This window comes from Anopheles marshallii, chromosome 3 (assembly GCF_943734725.1).
Source record: "Anopheles marshallii chromosome 3, idAnoMarsDA_429_01, whole genome shotgun sequence".
Classification (NCBI taxonomy): Eukaryota; Metazoa; Arthropoda; class Insecta; order Diptera; family Culicidae; genus Anopheles; species Anopheles marshallii.
Genome location: NC_071327.1, coordinates 67,800,093 through 67,819,921, shown reverse-complemented (window position 1 = coordinate 67,819,921; position 19,829 = coordinate 67,800,093). Strand labels below are relative to the sequence as shown.

The following is a 19,829-nucleotide window of genomic DNA, read 5'->3' as shown; positions in this document are numbered from 1 at the left end:
ACGAGAAACATTCATGATCGGGAGGGCGCGGTGGCGGCGATACGGGCAGAAGGGCACAACCATGACGGCGCGTTAAGTTTGATTATTTAATGTGGAAAAGCGTAGGGAAAATCGAATCGGGTTGCCGGCGCCGAAAGGATGGCAACAAAAGACTGGTGCGAACGAATGCAAAAAATACAACCGCACCAAACCGCCGTCAGACCATGGAGGGAAGTGATGTGACGTGAAAAACGAGCGTGTGGTGTACAAAAAAGACGCTACATTCACTCAAAAAAAAAAAAAAAAACCACACGAAAAAACGAAGAACAGTCTGCCCAAAATGTGATCATGTTCGTGATGATTGAGCTTTTGAGGTGAGGCGCACCGGAAGGGATGATTGAATGATGATTGTAAAGGGGATGCAACATTGGAAACTATTAGCTTATTGGTTGACTGCAGAAACCGATGAGGAGTGATAATGATCTGCGTGATAAGGTAATTACTGGAAAATGTGTCTCTATGGTAAATAGACCCCTGGAAAGCGAGTGCTGTTTAATAAAGAAGCTTAGAAAAATAGAAAAATTTTGACTATTTTGAAGTCCAATTTTTGTGCAATATTCCATTTGTAAATTTGGGTAAAGAAAAGTAAGTAAAAAAACAAGATTAATGAATTATTATTAAAACGCTAAACAAACCTAAAACACTAAAAAAACTTATTAACAACACACAAAAATACCTTGAATAATGAAAGAAGGTGATCAAGAAAAAACCAAAAAAAAACAATTACAGTACAGAAAGACTTTGCAAAATGCATAGAAAGTAATTCAATAAAAAACGAATAAAAAACGCAACAGGAAAAAACTAAAAAGATACAGAAATATTTTATTTAATATTTAAACCCTAGAGCAAAAGATTTTTATTGTATAGAAAATCTCCAATTAATTGTTAGTTAAAAAAGGCTTTATTAATAATGAATTTGAACAAAATTTTAAAAAGATAATAGAGTTAATCAAAACAAACATTATTTTACATTCCGAACAAAATGGCAAGCGTAAAATTTTGTTAAATGAAATTAGTAACCTAAACAAATTGGTAAATACTGTGCAATCCGGAAAATTGCAGAGAATATCGTAACGCATAATAGTAACATTGATTATAATCATACAAGTTGTCGAGATAAAAAATTATAATAATAATTTGTGGTAAATTCAGCACGAACCAAAACTGCTTTAACGCCATTTACCATTAGAGCACAGTGCCTTTTCTGGCCGGCAAATTTATTTCATACATATCGAATTAACCACGACGCATCACCGACGCATGTGTGTGTGTGCTAAGCACTGAGCGCGGATTACACGCTATTTGGTGTAAGCGGTGCATGTTTTTTTTATGCCTGCGGTTTTGCTTTCTTTGCCGGCACGATTAGCTGGTAAGCAGGGAAGCTTACCGCGCGTTACGTTAATGCATTTACGCGCAATCGCGCTGTACCGCGTGCAGTTATCATCCCACGGCGATCCTATTATGCGATCACGATCATACCGTACAGATGAAGATTGATTAGCCGTTATTTGTGAATGACCGCACATCGCCGGACGAAAGGATGCTTGCCTGGCATGTGCCGTGCGCCGATACGAATTCCCCAATCGGACGCGTCCGGAAGCGCGAAACGGACGGCGAAACCCACAGCCCTAAACAATGCACCTAATTAGGAGCAGCATAAAGTTGGCTGAAAATTAATTATCACTCATCAGCCAGGGCCAACGTACTGCGGGGGTTCGTGTGGCCGATGCCATTGCTGTTGGTGGCGCTTTTACCTGAAGTTACACGTTCCAATCGTCCATTTATCGTATAATTTTATCGTATTTGTTTTTTTGCTACAGTAAGGATGTTCCAAGCTACTGCGTTATGTTTTGTGTATGTTTAGCGCACAGCGACGGGTGCAATATTGTTTGTATCGATGAACATTGGTGATCATTAAAATAAATTGCAAATGGTATTGGGAAGTGGTATGAATTTGGTAAATCTATCGAACTTCCCTAATGACGCGGTTATGAATGGTTGTGAGCATGAAGTAATGTACTTTGAATATTTAAAATACTGATGGCTGTATTTCAGCAAAAAAATGGTATAAGTAGGGAATTATATTAGATAACCTCAATAAAGCAAATTTGACCTGAAAATCGCAGAAAGTAAGTAAGTAAGTAAGTAAGTAAGTAAGTAAGTAAGTGAGTAAGTAAGTAAGTAAGTAAGTAAGTAAGTAAGTAAGTAAGTAAGTAAGTAAGTAAGTAAGTAAGTAAGTAAGTAAGTAAGTAATTAAGTAAGTAAGTAAGTAAGTAAGTAAGTAAGTAAGTAAGTAAGTAAGTAAGTAAGTAAGGAAGGAAGTAAGGAGGTAATACAAAGAGAAAAAGCTCCCGAAAAAGCATTTGAAGTTAATACAATGGATACATAATATTTTCAACCAACGTCCCTGAATTTCTGATGAGTAAGCTAGCATCTATCGGTTCCCTAAAGTTAATATTCAATATCATATAACAAACACAACTTTAACTTTACCAAAATAATTATAACGGCAAAGGAATGTAAGTAAGTAAGTAAGTAAGTAAGTAAGTAAGTAAGTAAGTAAGTAAGTAAGTAAGTAAGTGAGTAAGTAAGTAAGTAAGTAAGTAAGTAAGTAAGTAAGTAAGTAAGTAAGTAAGTAAGTAAGTAAGTAAGTAATTAAGTAAGTAAGTAAGTAAGTAAGTAAGTAAGTAAGTAAGTAAGTAAGTAAGTAAGTAAGTAAGTAAGTAAGTAAGTAAGTAAGTAAGTAAGTAAGTAAGGAAGGAAGTAAGGAGGTAATACAAAGAGAAAAAGCTCCCGAAAAAGCATTTGAAGTTAATACAATGGATACATAATATTTTCAACCAACGTCCCTGAATTTCTGATGAGTAAGCTAGCATCTATCGGTTCCCTAAAGTTAATATTCAATATCATATAACAAACACAACTTTAACTTTACCAAAATAATTATAACGGCAAAGGAATGAAGCAAGCAAAAAGTAACAATGCAAAACTAATGTGTCGCTAGCGCAAACTATGAGCTTAGTAATGATTTTCCCGAACATAAAAACACACACACACACACACTTCCCGACCATTCCCACCTGTCAACTTGTGAAACATGGTCCATTACACAGAATCAGTCAACGTGAACGTCTGGCTGCGGATTTTACCGAACCAAAACCGATCGATCACTAGCATAATCATCCATTCGGTCACCGCATTTCACTCCAGCCGGTGGCTAATGTAAATGGCGCTGCAAAAGGCTCGACATGTTGGCCATTTTTCCCTCGCTTTGCTGCACGTGTAATGAAGGTACGTCCCGGTACCCACCCAGCCGGTACCGGCAGCAAATTTTTCCTCCACCGCAGTAATGAATTGTAGCGAATTGTTGTGTGATTGTGTAAAGCGGTTTTACATTAGTTTTCGCATTCGGCAGTGTTTGGTCGGAGATCGTTCCAGGTGCGCACCGGCCCGGTATGGTTCGCAAATTTTGATCGCGTTGTGTTCGGCGGTGTGGGCCTGGCTAGACGCTGTCAAGGCGTCCACGGTGCACGAGGAGCTGGTTAGGTGTTTGCGAAATTTGCACAAAAAGTAATGCTTCAAGGTGAAGAAGAAAGGGGTTTGTGTACAGTTAATTAATTTTCTTCTTACTTTACCCTTTTTTCTGGTACATTTCTATTTAACCCAGCGGACTGTTTGATCGCCGGAATTTGACGCATCAAATGTAATTTGGATCATCAGATATGGAATAATTGGTTAATGCTATGTTTTCTTCGTCACTTGGTTCATGTTGTTCACATTTTAATGTATTTTAGGTATTAACTGTTTTAATTCGAGTTGTACATTAAGACAACTTTGCTCTTAGTCCTCGAGAGTTAGTCAAACATAATCAATATATTTTTCACAACTTATTCTAATAATAATTAATAAATTATTCTTGATTTATTGATAGATAATCTTCGTTTCCTGAGCTCCTGAATGTATGCAACATAATGGTCACTAAATAATTATTCTTTACTTTACGTTTGCATAACTTCAGGCTGCGCGAAATCAAGGAAGTGTAACAACAAAGGCAAAAAAACGGAAGAATAATTAAAAAACAAAACGACTGCAGTAAAAAGAAAATAAACAAACATAAGCATGTAATTCGAGCATTTACTCATCTGACTCAATGCTAATGATCCAGAAGTACAAGCTCCAAATTTATGATGAAGTACCTTTCCCAAACACAATTTAGCTCATCGTGTACTGAATTTGGTGTTCCAGTTTTCACTCTCCGTTCCATTCCCTTCATCTAGTCTTGCTTGTTCTTCCTTTTAGCTCATGAAAGTGACAACCGGTGCACCAATCTGATTCTTTGATCGTTGGAAAATTGATTTCTTTCTATCTGGAGCACATCCACCGTGATGCTGCCAGTTTCTCAACCTATTTCCTCAACTCACCTCCAGCCCTGCACGTACCACTGTTTTATCGCAGTCCGAAAACGGAGTGGGAAAACTAAGTCAAAGAAAATACTGCAAATCATGTCCGTGATGACGACAGTGCCCGTCGATCAATGCCGGGATGACTTGGTATGGTACGGTTTTTTTTCTTTCTTTCCATTTTTCGTGTCAAACCATCAACATGCAGCGGTTGATGAACAATCGTACGAATCTTGATCCCGCCGATTTGGATCGCCTCGGTTGCATAATACATGCGTTCATGTTTGAGGTTATTTTACCCTACGTCTTACTTCAGCCAGCTCGCCCCCCTCGGTCATGGGTTTTCTTTATGGTTTATTTTCCATTCGACCCACAACAGTTTCGCGAAAAAGCTCGTCAAAGCGCTAGTACCGAACAGTGAGCATACAATCTAGCCGGTGCGATTGTTATTGCGCACCGAGACGCGCGCATACAGCTCAGCATCGTCAAAGCATTAAAATCGTGCACTGTTGCGAAGCATTGAGGCGCAAATGGTCCGTTGCCTTCGGAACGGTGGTTGCATTATTAATTATATTAAACAAACTAAAAGTGCGAAAAACTCGTACCTTGGAGAATGTTGACGATCCCAAAGTGTCTGCTGCTGGTGGTACGATGCGTACGAATAATCGATCCAGTTTCGGTAAATTAACATGGTTTCAAGCGTAAGGAACAAGGTGTCAACACAACCGCATTACGTCGCCGATCGTGGCACAGGCAATCGGAATCGGTGTGGAAATCGTTACGGGCATACATTTTTCCGTGTGAGAGAAAGGTAGCAACAGATACGGTGGAGGTGACCGATTTTCAATTTAAAGTTTTTGATGTATGGGGACATTGGTCACCGGAAATCATTGATGTTGGAATTTGCAAAAGTCGAATCCGAACGTAATTGATGACGATCTATTCGTAACGGACATTGTTTCTTATTGGACTACGACTAATCATCTTTACGAATGTGATGCGACCTATTTATAAAAAGAACGAATACAATGTCAAATAAGAAGAAGGATTAACAATCATCAGATGTATTTACCCGATAGATGTGTGTCTACTGGAATTGATTATTTTTAAGGATGGAAAGTATCTATCCAAAAAAACGTCTGAAATTGCAACTGAAAAAAATTAAAACTGATTCGTAAATTGCTTAGAATAATTCAAATCTTCCCACCACCGTTTACCCAATAATCCGTGCCGTTCGAATATTCGGTGACAGCGCACGGATAATCGGAATTGCGCCGAAACACTCGCAAAGCGTTTGTGTTTGTTTATCGTGAACCCAAAACTCGCAGTAGGTCTCGCGTTTTAGGCTATAATTAACGTTTTAACTGTACTATGGTAAACGAGCGGTATCGAAATTCGAAGAAAAATGTCTACCACAAAGCGACACACACGAGCCGTAGCAAAGACTGCTCTAACGCATCCGCAAAGTGAAGCAAATTCCAGCCACAACCTTCCTCCCGTAAAGCCGAAACTACGCAACATTACCAACACGATCCGAATGTCAACCGGGGAGGAATCGCCTGCGAAAAAGAAAAGAAAATCCGACCCTAATCCACCACAGGAATGCGACCAACCGTCCCAGCCGGAACTGGTTGCTTTCGAAAGGTTGCGATACGTGCTGGGCCGACACTATTTCGATGTTTGCCAACGTTTGGCGCTTGACTACGTCCCCCGCTGCGTACGAAATATTGCCGAGTGTGCCCAGCGGCACGTTTGCAAGCGCAGCCCTCGTACCAAATGTGTCAGCGTGATGCGGCAGGCAAACACCCACGACCAGATCCGAGAGTTCCGTCCGGATCAGTTCATCGGGTTCCTTAACCAAGCCATCATGCGCCAGGAATTCATCGATTCCGAGCTGTTCGTAGCCGGTTTGCAGCTAATGCTAACGATTAATCGTCCCTCGGAAGAGCTGCAGGTCGAGTACGGCACGGTAGACATAGTGGTGGGAATGGGTGAAGTGTTGGAAAAGTGCCTAAAATGCTTTCCACCCTGTCGGTGGGATTTACGGCCTGCCTATCAACGCATCGTGTTTGGCCAGCTAGATGCAGCGTGTTTTGAACAGTGCGACCAACGTGAAGGTTTGCTTCGTAATGTGCTCCATCTAATCGAGCATAACATCGAAACGGAACGAGAGCCGGCAAACCATCCTGGGCTAAGAAAACGAATGACCAAACGTAGCCAAATGAACGAAGACGATGAGATGCATGCGTACAACTATAACACCTGGATTCTGACGAACAGGTTGTGCTACGATTTCAATAAGCTGTCGCGCGAGGAACGGTTCGAACGATTATTTGCGGTACTGCAAATATTGGTCAAACTGCTAGAGATGGATTTTGCCATGTGGATTCTTCGGTAAGCATGGATAGAAAAGGTTGCAATGAAATGTTCTCGCTGTTAATGCTCCACTGCTTTTCATTCCAGTAATCCAACCAAAACACAACAAAACCTATGCAATCCGTCACGCAGCCCTCTGGTGGCTCAGCTGGTGTGGAACGGTGATCACGGCAGTGTGAATCTCTTCATCAAAAAGCTTTTCCACATGTTCATCAATATGAACGTGCTACAATACCCGGAAGATGATATCGCCGTGGTTTCGGTAGGGATGGAATGCATTTTTTGAAGCATAAAATGACTTACCAAATGATAACTTGCTTCTTTTAGCGTCTGTTGAACATTGTCACGGTAGCCGTGAATCTCAGCGAGTTCCAACACAACGAGGGACAGATACAGTACCCGTGTGTGAAGGACAACAGCCTCCATTACGCACGACAGCTATGGAAAGCGCTAGAATCGTCCGGATACTTTAGCATACCTTTATGTCTCAGCACGATCCGGAGCCTTCGGTCGCCATTCCTGCAACTACACCTTGCGGAGCATTTGCTCCAGAAGTTCAACCGTAGCCTGAACCTACGCAATGTGCGCAGTTTCTTTCAGCTGCTACTCAACCGTGGCTGGTTAGATTGTGCGACCGATGAACCTTCTGACGGGTCCGACCACTCAGCTTCTATTTATCCAGTGTTCAACACCCATCGTACCCGCCTGAAAACATGCGAAATCTATCAGCAACAATACGTCGACCTGCTGTTGATCGGTCTACGGGCGTACTGTGATATGCATCAGTTACCGGCCTACTTCCGTGAGATTATGGTGCAACCAGCACCCGAAACGTCCTCTACCATCGATGCAACAGTACGGGAGGATCTACCCAACTCGAATGTTTGTCCACCGGGAGCGCGCATTGTACCGCCAATCGTTCCCGATGAACGGATGATTTTCCAAGGAGTTGCCATGAGCGGAGAGCTACTGTTGGAGTATCGGGACGATATTAAGTACCTGCTGCTAATCGAACAGCAACTCAAAAAGATCGCATCAACGGAAGAAAAAGCACTGTTTCACCAATGGATAATCTTCCTGTCGGAAGTGGACCCGTCTCTGACGATAATCTAACGTGATAGCAACTCTTGTTGTGATTAGCATTTGGGTGTTCGTTTTTTTTATTAGATGATACATAATTTATGAGTGTTTTACGGTAGTAATGAAGTAAACTGTAAATGTTAAATATTTGTCAAAGATTCGTACCAATAAAACGCCAACTTATGCGGGCAATAGATCGATGGTGTTAATATCCTCATCGGAATCATCGTCAAAGGTGAGATTCTTGCGCACGCCGGTACGTGGTCGTTCCTGCGGTGGTCCAAGCGGATCCGCATAACCGTAACCGGTGTGAGGAGTAAAGTTGTTGCTGTAATCGGGCGATACGTCGGCACTTTTCGATGGCAACCCGGCCGATGAGTGGCCGGAACCGGTACCGGTCGCGGGAGGTTGATACCCTTCGTGACCAGCCGAACGTACGCTATAGTCACCGCTAGACATTCGTGAACCTGGATTGGATTATGCAGAAGAAGTAGATTTTGAACATTCAAAGAAAAACGTCACTGCATGCTCAAACAACTTACTTCCAGAATTGGTTGGTCTGTTCGTGCCGATACGTTGGCGTACCTCCTTCTGTTTCTCGAGCTTCTGCAACTCACCACTATACCGTTCATAAAGTTCCCCATTGCCCTGCGATTGGGCAAGATGCATCAACGCCCGCAAACAATCCGTATTCTCCGGATATATCTCGTGGATCATGCGAAACAGCGCCATCGATCGTTGCTGATTGCCGATCCGCCTGTAGCAACCGGCAATCCGCAGCAGATAGTACGGATCGAGCGGGTTCCGCAGGACCGCCTTCTCGTAGAATCCAATCGCTTTCTCCACCACCTGCAGTTCGATGTAGTGCGAACAGAGCCAGTTAACGACGGTTGCCTCTATCGGATAGATGCGGTACGATTCATGGTGATAGTGGTACGCCTGTTGCCGTTCGCCGTCCGCCTCGTACAGTTCCCCGATCTTCTGGATGATGCGATTGTCCTGCTGCACACAACTGAGCAGCTGCAGGTAGTACTCCAGAGCCGTCCCAACATCTCCGAGCAGGTCGTAAAGGCTCGCGATCTGGGACAGCACCTCCGGATGTTGCTCGTGGCCGAGGCTCGAAATTATCTTACGGAAATACAGCAACGCACTGTTGTAATCACCGAGCTTCTTGAAGATCAGTCCCATGTTGTACAGTGCCTCGAACGAAGTAGAATCGATATCGAGCGCACTGGTGAACATCAGCTTGGCCGTTTCATAGTCGGTTTTCATGAAGTAGCAAACGCCACTATTGATGAAAGCCGCCGGACAATAGCTGTCTATCTTTTTAGCAGCCTCAGCGTAGTTCTCAGCCGCAGTAACATCCTTTTTCTACAAAAATACAATCATTTCAACGTATATAATGATCTTGCAAATCGTGATCGCGCACTCACCAGTATATAAATAAAGCTCAAATTTATTGCCGCGTTTATAGCAATGTTGGATTCCTTCTTCTCGAAATACTTCAGCGTATCGATTGCCTGCTGGAAGTCGTCCTGCTTCAGGTATATGACCGCTTTCTTCAGCTCCAGATCGGTGGCCAACGATGAGAAGTACGAATTCTTGATCGTTTCCACACACCAGCTGTATCCATCGTTAAAGTAATCGTCGATGATCGTGGAAATTAAGTTGGCCGAGATGAGTATGTTCTTTTCCGCCAGGTGGCGCAATTTCCGCTCGTAGCTGTGCAGTTCGTCCGATTTGATCAGCTCGTTAATGTACTCGTACGAAGGATTTGACTAAGAGAAAAGAAATGGAGAAGATGCGGTGTATTATCCGGTAATATTCCCGCTGTAAAACATTCTCACATTCGCTTGGAACACTTTCTCCTCCTCGTTGTAGTCGATCTGGATGTCCAGCAGCAGCTGGAACGCGTGCTTGATCTTCTCCACATCACCCAGCGCGTAATAGCACAGTATCAGGTGCAATCCCGTCTTGAGATCACCCTTTTCCGACATGATAAACTCGAAGCTTGTTGCCGCATCCGAGTACTGGCCCATCCTGATGAACAGGATCCCAATATTGTGCGTGATCTTCAGCCGCAGCTCCTTCTGATTGCCCGGCACCTGGTCCAGCGCCATCCGGTACATCTTGATCGCTTTCGTGTACAGTCCGAGCTGGAAGTAAATGTTGCCCATGTTGATCTTGAGCCGGTTCACGTTCGGAAACATTTTGTTCTTCGTCATTAGCGTGTACGTGTTCAGTGCCTCGATGTACATCTCATTCTTCGCGTACACGTTGGCCAAATTAAACAGCACGAAGAAGGTCAGATCAAAGTTGTGCGTATAGGTCCCCCCGTCCTGATCACGCATCCGTAACAGGGTACGATCGAGCGAGGACGCTTCCTTCGCCTTCGCCAAACTCGTCGCCATATCCGGTTTGGATCCCGTGCTGGCCACAATCGATTCTTCCAGCAGGGAGTAAATTTTAGTCTCCAAATTCTTGTACCTCTGTTCGGGCGTTTCCTCCTTTTTGTTCTCCATCACCACTATCTTTTTCGACGCCTGGTTTAGTGGATCGAACAGCTTCGAATTGTGCGATGAATAGCCGACGGGCCGGATGGCGGTCGAGGGTCGTGCCATTGCGGTTGCCGGTTCTGCCGAGCCGAGTTTGTCTCCGTTCCAGAAGAACTTCGGTGTGGTCGCTTTCTTGCCATAGCTGGACGTGCGGACCGCATTCTGGAAGGCTTGATCCTCCTTGGCGTCGTAGTTGAAGAGTTTGTTCGTAACTCCACTGAATCCACCGTAAATATCGTCGTCAAAATTGGAACTCATGATTTTAAGCGTAAAAGCAAATGTATGAGAGGCAGCAAAAATCACTTTACTTCTGTTGGCAATAGCTGTTATTTGTTGATGGCTGGTCGATTTCCATGGCAACGGAATTTCAAACGTTTGTACCACATGGAAATTCGAGCCTTTGTAACTTAATGCATTAAACGCATTATTTTAAACAATCCTTTATTATGAAAAGAACCGCCAAGACAATTTTAATATTCTACACAAAAACTGCGAAGAATATTTGCATTCAACATTTCGAAAAGATTTATTTTTATTCGAAATTTGAGTGCAGCTCGTTGTATTGATCACAAACGTCAAATGCGCGTATCGGTGTGCGTGACGAATATTCAGTCCGCAGTTATGTGTAGGTGGGAAAATGCAAGCATGTGTGCGTGCGTGGAACGCATACCATCCGCCAAACACTGGCGCACAAGCAATTCGACACGCTTCGCCACCAGCTGCCAGAAGGAGAAAGAGATATGTGAGTTTATGCTTGCTCCGTACGGCACTGCCAGTGTGTGCGTGCAGCCGTAATGTGTCAAATCCGCGCAGCATATTTTGCGTGTGCCTCTCGTCCAAAGGGCAGACGGAACGGGGAATTGTACTAATCGACAACGATTCGTTCGCACGCGCGCCTGTTGTTTCGATCGAACCGTCAAACAGGACGCACATCGCTCGATTTTCGCAACACCAGCAACACACCAGGTGTGCAGGTTGTCCGGTCCCGGTGTCCGTGGAAACCTCGTGAATTTAGAATTTGCCCAGTGTTTATCAACGTGCCGTCATCAAATCCGTTTTTTATCGTGGTGTCCATACACCGGGACGTGCTGATTGTTATTGTCCACTGGCAAACAAATGGTGTGGTGCGTTCTTGTGGACGAAAAACATTGCGGCAAAACATTAAAAACACACCGTGGAACCCCTGCCGTGATTGACAGATTATTGTGCTCGGTGTGGGAGTCGTGTCCTCGTGAAGTTTTGTCTCCTGCAGTTCCCGCCAGACAGCCATTTTTCGGTGCTAAATGGATGTGCCCGTTTGTTTGGGAAACTTTGTGGTTTATGTTGGTTCGGCCAATTACCGGGTCTTGCTCTCTGTGCAAAATAGCATCGTCTAATTGTTTAGCCAAGCTAAGAATAGCAATGCGCTGATAAATACCATCACACAACCATCCGCTTGAGGCCGATATGCCGAGTGTCCTTTTTCGCATTGCCAGCATCATCCATCGAAATTTCGATGCTTCTTCACATCGTCCATCACACCGTGTGACAGTTGTGTGCCGTCATTCGCTCGGGGTGTAGTGGTGTTGGTGGTGGGTATATGTTTTTAATTTTTGCACGGAAGCTGCGTTGACAGAAGGTGGACGAGCGACGGTGTGTGTGTGCGTTTTGTGTACAAATGTGCGTACTTTAGTAGCGCGCAATGGTAGCAGGGTGTGAAATGCGTGATTAATGTCGTGAATTGTGAAGCAGCGTGTGCTCTGTGAACCTCATCTCGCGACTCGTCAACAGTGAGTGCAGGTGAATTGGTGGCATTAGTGGTGTGTGTGCATACGGGAAGAAATGGTTGCGCGCGTGCAGTATATCGGTGTGCGTGCCATCCGTACGTAAGCGACAGCAGTGTGTGGGTAGGTAAACAAAAGCAAAAGCCCCGCAGAGTAGTCAGCATATCTCGCGTGCTTTCGCAGTCTCTCGCTTAGACCGCCGGTGAAAAGTGTGAATTGGTACAAGAGTGAAAAGCAAGTGCTAGTGCGTGTAAGTGGTGGTGGTGGCCATTGGCCTTTGCCGCTTGTGTGTCTTTCCGTACCGGTTTTGTTTTTTTGTTTTTGGCGAAGGGTTGTGAATAAGGGGTTGAAAGAGGGAGGGTGAGAAAAACACGCATGCTGACGATCGGTCGTTGTGAAGCGGCGGCCACGAAAATTGACGGCTGTATGTTTATGTAAGTATTTAAGGTCATTTCCGGGCGGCTAGCGGCGTACGTTCGGCACCAACCGGTGCGTCGCAATGAAAATGATTGTTTTTCACCAATTTCGCGGTGCTTAGGTGGGCTGGAAAATGGTGGGAAAATGTCGAAGAAAATCTCCTTTCCCGTATAGGTGCCGCTTTGGCAGAAAAACTAATTCTTCCCATGCGGAGGTTGCTTTGCGTAGGTTTCCGGACGACTCCTCCACATAGTTGGTGGGGTGGTGACCACCTGAACGCTTTAAGATTTTGCATTCACCCGCACCACACAGCCAACGGGTGGTCAGTTTTCTATTCGTCCACCTCCAACCGTATGTTCCATAGTTCGTATGCTTTTCGGCGCTCGGGGAGCATATCATCGGCTCCCCACGCAAAGTAGCGCCTACGCCACAAAGGCCGTGGGTCGGTCGGGAAGAAATCGTCCGTGGGTTGGGTGATGGTCATACCATCGTTATGGCGATGTGTGTCGCTTGGCAAAGCCCTCTTGTCCCACAGGGCTAAACGATTTACCATACCAAACGGGGAAAGACAACGCCAGTTAGAAGATATAAGTCCCACTTATCGATGACTTGGAGGGTACCTTGCTCTCGGTCCCGTTACTGAAAACTTCACCGACCATCCTAAACGCCGGGCACTCATTGCCCTCCCTCCTTTTTTTGGCCTTTTCTTCCCGGTACCCGTAGAACCGGATTTATGCGGCCAGAAGCGAATCGCCCGGCTTTATGCTGCGGTTTTGTTTGCTGTAAATGATCCCTGTCGTGTTTTTTTTTCGGTTTCGTTTGTTTGTTTGCTTCCCTTTCCGTTGATTGACACTGCTGAAGGGTGGCCATATCCGGTGTTTTGGTTCCTTTTTGTGCACGCGTCAGCAGTATGAACGCAGGAAGGTTTTGAATATTTCGCAAAAAAAAAATCCGTTACCGCAAATTTGTTGGACACTGGGTTTTTTTTGTTTTGTTTTGGTCGTTTTGGTTTTGGCATCTCAAGTGACATAATTGTTAACGGGGGATTTTGAACTATTTATGTGACGTTGGGGGATTTGCTTAATTTGTTGCTTTCATTAAGGGATTCGTAAGACAGGAATGGAATAAACGTATTTATTCTGCCATTTTCTAGCTACAAATTATGCTTTTTTGAGTTCCTTCAACAAATGCCTTGCTTCTCAATCTATCACATTTCAATAGTATGTCTCTAGAAATTCACGTAAAATTTTCGAAATAAATTTATGCCAAAATGGAAACACTCCAAAGAATTTTTAAAGCTAGAAAATTATATTCAAACTTGCAGAGTGTTGACCTTAACACGAGATTAATTTGACTGAGATGTGCATGTGACGTAACTTATGTGCATAATATACATTTTTAAATTAATGTTTCGTCGCCAGGTGGAAAGTAAGAAACAATTACAGTGTTTTAAAATAACAAAAAAAAAAAAAAAAACAGCAATAGATCAATCAATGATAAGTTATACAAATAAATGAATAACATACTCTAGCCTGGAATGTGCACTTATGGAGTTAATAAACGAAAATTTCTCTCTCGAAGTGTCTCCAAATTTTCCTAAAAAATATCAGTTCAAACGTGTAGCAAATACGTTCTGGCCATTCCTCTTAAATAAATTAGAAATATAATAAATAAAAAGTCTAATAAGAACAATGGAGTAAAGAGTAATGGACGCTCCGTACCGCAACCGTACCGAAGAAAACATTCAGTGAATTTAATTTTCGGTCTTCGGGACCCGTGAACTCTGAAGTGTTTAAAGTGCCTGAAAATATGTAACACCATAGTGTACTTTTCGTACTATTTTAAATTTACACGCTTGTGGTCCTTCTACAGGAAAAAAGCACATTTTCGAGCATTCGCAATTTGCTGATTACTATGTAAAGCAAGAAATTGAAGCATTATGTAGCATCGTTGAATCCGATTCCAAGAACTGCGGAAATTAGGTGCCTGGAGAGCAAAACCTCAGCAGTAATATTTCGTTGAAATAATCAGTAAATCCTGCAGTAGATCCTTTTTGAAGAAGTGTTTGATAGTTGAGCTTTCGAGGAAGTATTTTAAGCTGTCAAAGTGCTTTCATGAATGTAGTTACCGTGTGTAGATAGGCGTCAGTCAAATTCATTGGAAATGAAAGGGTTTTTGCGATCCGTCCAATGCTTCTGATGTGGGTGAGTGGTTTGGTATGGAAGTTTGGGTTTTACCATTCCAATATGATGCTTTTAATGTCGTTCGGGGTTATTAGAAGGTAATTATAGAGCATAGCTGCTTAGTGCCCGTACAATTCTAAATATACGCTTGAGGGTCCATGGCATCAACATAATTCGCTCGTCTTAGGGCACTTGTGTATCATTCCTGGAGGCCCGCCACTTACTAAATTACGTGCATACATCTACGGAGCTATACCGGGTAGCTATTGTATGTTGTAGAGTTTGCAAAATGATGGCATAATAAATTCCGGAAAGCTATGCTGTGAAATTCAGCATAATTTATAAGCTGATGGGTGCTTGATTTGGGCTGAATAAATACGAATTAAGTTATTTGCATGCATTTATTTAAGATACGCCTTAACAATTGGAAATTTATACTTATATTCTGTTTATACGTTCCATTTTACGGTGAATTCTGAGGTAAATAGACAAATCAGTCAATACTGCTGTGTTGTTTGTTTGTTTTAATGTTACACAGTTTTATTCCCATGTACAGTCCCATACCGCTTAGTAGCAAACCCAGCCTTAAATCAGCATCATCACACTGCTGCTTAAGCTCGAACAGCATTGAAAGGCAATATTTTAAAAAGCAAAACAAAACTCTCCTTTTTCTGCCACCATCATGGCAAGTCAATGCCCGGTAACGAACAAATTGTGACTCCACTGACGTAACTGCAGCGAGGCTCCAGTTTGTTGCGCTGGACAATTGTTTGTGCGTGCCTGAATGAATGACAAACCCTGCAATAAATAAGTAACATCACGTCCCTCTGCTAAACGAATTAGTGCGAGGAGAAGAAAAGATTTTACCAATGGTCGGTCCGTTGTAGATCGCAATTTTGTTATTGCGTGCGCTTCAAAATTTGCTTCACGCTCATCATGGCGCTCGGTATATAAATTCACCGGAAACGTAGCTAAAGTATTACTCAAGTATTCAAATTCAAATGTTACTTTTATTATTTTTATTCCGCCTAAACTCGGTGTAGGCTCACTGGAGAAAAGGACGGTGTGGCACTTAGGGGAGGAAAAGACGAACGAAACAAATAATCCTTAATGGTGAAAAGTCTCCCAAACTCCCGGGGGTTCAATTGCAGGATTAATTCCACGACGGAAGTACCTTTACCCCCGGGGGTGGGTGGAAAAAGTTAGGCATTTTCACATAATCCTATTATTCCATTCCGATAAGTTTCGGTCAGCGAAAGTGTGTAGAATGTTTGTGGTTATTCATGGCTGCCAAGGTTATTCATGGAACAAAGGTGTTTTTTGTTGTTGTTGCATTGCTGTTTTGATTCCCCACAAGCGTAATGATTTGTTTCCAACTGAACTTGAAGCATATCTTTTTCGTTTAAATTTTGTTTCCAAAAACCACTTGTAACAAATTTGGGAATAGAGAGAAAAATAGGATTGTGCTTTTCTGTGGCAACGTGGTAAGGAATTCTAAATGGTCTCTGCTGGTGCTTAAGATATATTACGTATCCTGGTCTTATGTTCGTACCAAAAACAACAGCCTAAATGTTCCATCAATTCCAACTCACGTACCAACATGACCATTGTCCAGATCTCTGAATTCTGGGGTCGAGCTGTATAATTTCATTATTTGTGTGTGGATTAATGCACTTGTTCAACGTGATCAAGATTGAATAGCTAAGCAGTATGGTATAGAGCAAGATGTACCACGAAAACGTGCTCTTCTTGTAACTTGTTAAAGCATTTCACATGCTTCGCATCACGTCACCCCAATGTGGGTGACGCAAAATAGTTCCAGGTTCTCGTGTCACCCAGATGTGGGTGACGTTTTTGTGCACTTTAATCTATACATTTGCATTTTTAATACGAAATCAATAGAACAAGCTTCCTAGTGTGCAAGAATAACGAATGCTAACAGCAAAACGAAAATTTTATAGATAATCAATAATTATTGTTTTATTACTCTCCACATCTACGGGTAATTTTGGACGAAAAACATATTTTATTACACCATTAGTTCAGTTTAACAATCTCCAAAAGTTGGAGAGGAAGATGCTCAGAATGATCTTTGGCCCCGTATGTGTGGTATGACAATGGAGAAATCGCAATGAATGACGAGCTCTATGAGCTATTCGGCGAACTTTCTGGCATACAGCGGATAAGGCTCGCCAGGCCCCGTTGGGCTGGTCACGTCATGAGAATGACACCGGACGACCCAGCCCGTCCGTAAGTAAGTAAGTAAGCTCCAGCGTTAAGCGATTAAAATGGGTTTCACTTCTGCAGACATTAATTGTGTTGTTACAATTGCTGTCGCTGTATTTCTCTCCTCTTTATCACTGCTTAATAGCAACTGGTAACGCCACCAGTTGCATTCCTTTCCGCCAGAAAACACGCGAACGTCTTGTTTTGCGCCCCGCAATCGAACCATCAATCCACTGCCTTATACTGGCTAAAGTTCGATAAAAATAGATTTGTTTGCTTCCCAAGCCGCGTGTTGCGCCGTTTGCCGGATAGCCACTTCCCCCCCCCCCCCCCCTCCCCACAACGCACCGAATGGGTTCGCGTTTGAGCGAAGATGTTGTCGAACATTCCATTCCCGCCAAAGTAACATTGTGCGCGCGCTCGCACACATAGTAACGCATTGCGATGCGTGTTCGCGGGTTTGGACGCGTAGATCGGGACTTTGATTTTGATGTCTGTTTTATCACACCCGACCCGGCTGTTATTGTGGAACATTTCGAGTCCAATGTTTACCTTCCCCCGCTTCGTTTGGTTTAGGATTTTTGTTTTCTACAGCGAGGCGATAACAGCGAGGTGGAAAATATTTTACCGACTGTGTGGAAAATGTTACGCGTATGGATTTCTGGAACGTTACTTTAGCTGTGGCGTGTGTCCGGGCTGAAGCAGCTTATATGTGAGGCTGTTATTGTACAGTATAATTGGCAGCGTGCTCTTATTTGATAAGCTAACCAATTGCTCGTATACGTGTTAGCGGCATAAGAATAATATTTAATTTTAGAAAAGTTACGAGTTCTTAAATGTTTTTAGTTTTCATTTTAAATAATTAGAAAAAAAAGCCACGCTTGTTCACAATCTTATGCAACATGAGCGTCCAATTGTTGTTCACACACAGTTCGTATTGTTCCGACTCTTTGGACCGTTGTTGGACGCGTGTGGATATCACCTAATCGGACAAAATTGAGAAAAGTTAACCGCACTTGACCCAGGTTCGGGCAGAACGGACCCCCTTTTTTTGAGCGCGACATGAATGTGGTAGAGATGTAGCGTTGCCGGATGGAATGCAAAGCATCGCTGAAAACTAATGTTGGCAGATTCATGAATCTGAATGAATGTTCTAGGCGAATGAATGACTTTGGAGCTCCATTCTGAAGATTCGTGAATCTTTGAAGATATTAGGTTATGTTGAGATTTATGACTCTTCAGGAATTTCGAACGATCAATTCGATACATTCGCAAAAGTATGCATAAAAATATTAAATATATAAATATTCATTAAGCCCTTGCAAGTCGACTTAAGATTCGCAAGAGTTTTCGCTGAATATGAATGACTCTTTTAAAAAGAGTCACCAAGCAAAAAATAAAGATGAAGCTTAAAATAGCACAATACCAATAAATGAAAATTAGTAATATGATCAGTAATATGGGTAATCTTAAACAAATTAAAACCAGTTTTTTTGTTGCTTGTTGAAGATTTTTAGGAAAAATTAAGTGGGTTTTTATGTTGCAAAATAAAGCAGCCAAATGAAATTAATTGTATGGAAATTAATACGCTTCTTTTATGCAGATGATCTCCAAGGGATGTGTGATACACTTTAAAATGAATTTCAAATGAAGCACACAAAATAAATAAAACTAATCCAGTGGTTTGCAGATGAATGTACTGCTCGCCCTTGGTATGAAGCGGTGTGATACTAATTTATGCCATTTACTCTTTTACAATATTTAACGTATGTTTCGTGCGCTTATCTTAGACATACACACGCACACCCTCATGCCGGGTGTGTTTCACCATTAGACCATGGTAGAAGCAAATTTATTGAACATCGAAGTAAGATGACTTTTGCTGTGAACCCTCATACCACTGGTGGCGATAGTCAATGAGCACGCCCCGAAGCTCATTCGCATGCACGCATCACCAATTTTGCAGCTGCCAGCGCGTACACCCGCAAGCTTTAGAGTTCCCACGTGTGTGAAACTCGACCCACCGACCTCCAACCTACCGTGCCGTGCTGCTGCCGGTACGCAACACTGTGGAAGGAACTGGCCGGGACCTAGCGAATGTCGAAAAGCGTCGTCGGCGGCGTGTTGTTTCCTGCTAAGTTAATCACCATAAGCTGATTTACATTTTGGCCTTCCCCCTGCCAAACGTGGGGTGGACGTGGTGGTGCTCCGGGGTGATCCGGGGTAGCAGTGGCCAATTTATACATGCCGTGTGTTGCGTATGGTAGGTAGGCGAAACGTTACGAATTGGACCTACTGGCTGGCGCAATGCTTCAATGTATGCCGTTGTTGCGTGGTACTGTGGAGGTGTGAGTTCCTGAGCTCGGAACCTCCGCCAAACGATGAACCACGCAGAACGTACGCAAAAGGTTCGAACTGTCACATCGTTGAATGTTTGCCCCATTCCTTACCCACGCCCGTTGGCAAGAGGCTCTAAAATCACGCACCCGATACGACGATACGATGCGACAGTAAACTCATAAACTTGCCACCGAAAGCAAAACACTCTCTTACGCCGACGGATGATTTATGCGGGGAAGAAATTGAAAGCACCTAGCAGTTAGTAGCGATGTCGGGTCGCTTGTTGCGTCGGTGTTTCACGATTGGAAGCTTGGGACCGATTTGGAATGGACGAATGTTCCCACCCACCACCACCACCCCCTATCCAAGTCCAGTCGGGTGCATGATCGAGAGTCCTCACCCGGCACGATCCGGTGGAATACCGAATTGGGCAAGAATATATCGAACGGA

General features: G+C 43.2%; 2 protein-coding genes across 2 annotated transcripts; one reads left to right on the top strand and one right to left on the bottom strand.

Moving 5' to 3' along the window:
• Nucleotides 1-5,844: 5,844 nt before the first annotated feature.
• On the top strand, nucleotides 5,845-7,928 carry LOC128714958 (uncharacterized). Its single transcript, XM_053809839.1, has 3 exons — nucleotides 5,845-6,833; nucleotides 6,903-7,077; nucleotides 7,143-7,928. Exons 1-3 carry the CDS (start codon nucleotides 5,845-5,847, stop codon nucleotides 7,926-7,928), a joined length of 1,950 nt encoding a protein of 649 aa, XP_053665814.1.
• A 147-nt stretch (nucleotides 7,929-8,075) lies between these two features.
• Nucleotides 8,076-10,708, bottom strand: LOC128714036 (intraflagellar transport protein 88 homolog). The gene is made up of 4 exons (XM_053808912.1): nucleotides 9,743-10,708; nucleotides 9,329-9,673; nucleotides 8,438-9,266; nucleotides 8,076-8,362 (listed from the first exon to the last, which is right to left on the bottom strand). Exons 1-4 carry the CDS (start codon nucleotides 10,706-10,708, stop codon nucleotides 8,076-8,078), a joined length of 2,427 nt encoding a protein of 808 aa, XP_053664887.1.
• Nucleotides 10,709-19,829: the final 9,121 nt, after the last annotated feature.

What these genes read in the sequence shown, in the direction of transcription:
- LOC128714958 (XM_053809839.1), top strand. Translation starts at nt 5,845, where the DNA reads ATGTCTACCACAAAGCGACACACACGAGCCGTAGCAAAGACTGCTCTA. An exon ending in TTTGCCATGTGGATTCTTCG is followed by an intron (nt 6,834 to 6,902) that starts GTAAGCATGGAT and finishes TTTTCATTCCAG; the next exon opens with TAATCCAACCAAAACACAAC. An exon ending in ATGATATCGCCGTGGTTTCG is followed by an intron (nt 7,078 to 7,142) that starts GTAGGGATGGAA and finishes TGCTTCTTTTAG; the next exon opens with CGTCTGTTGAACATTGTCAC.
- LOC128714036 (XM_053808912.1), bottom strand. Translation starts at nt 10,708, where the DNA reads ATGAGTTCCAATTTTGACGACGATATTTACGGTGGATTCAGTGGAGTT. An exon ending in TGAGCTTTATTTATATACTG is followed by an intron (nt 9,267 to 9,328) that starts GTGAGTGCGCGA and finishes GTATTTTTGTAG; the next exon opens with AAAAAGGATGTTACTGCGGC. An exon ending in CAGACCAACCAATTCTGGAA is followed by an intron (nt 8,363 to 8,437) that starts GTAAGTTGTTTG and finishes AATCCAATCCAG; the next exon opens with GTTCACGAATGTCTAGCGGT.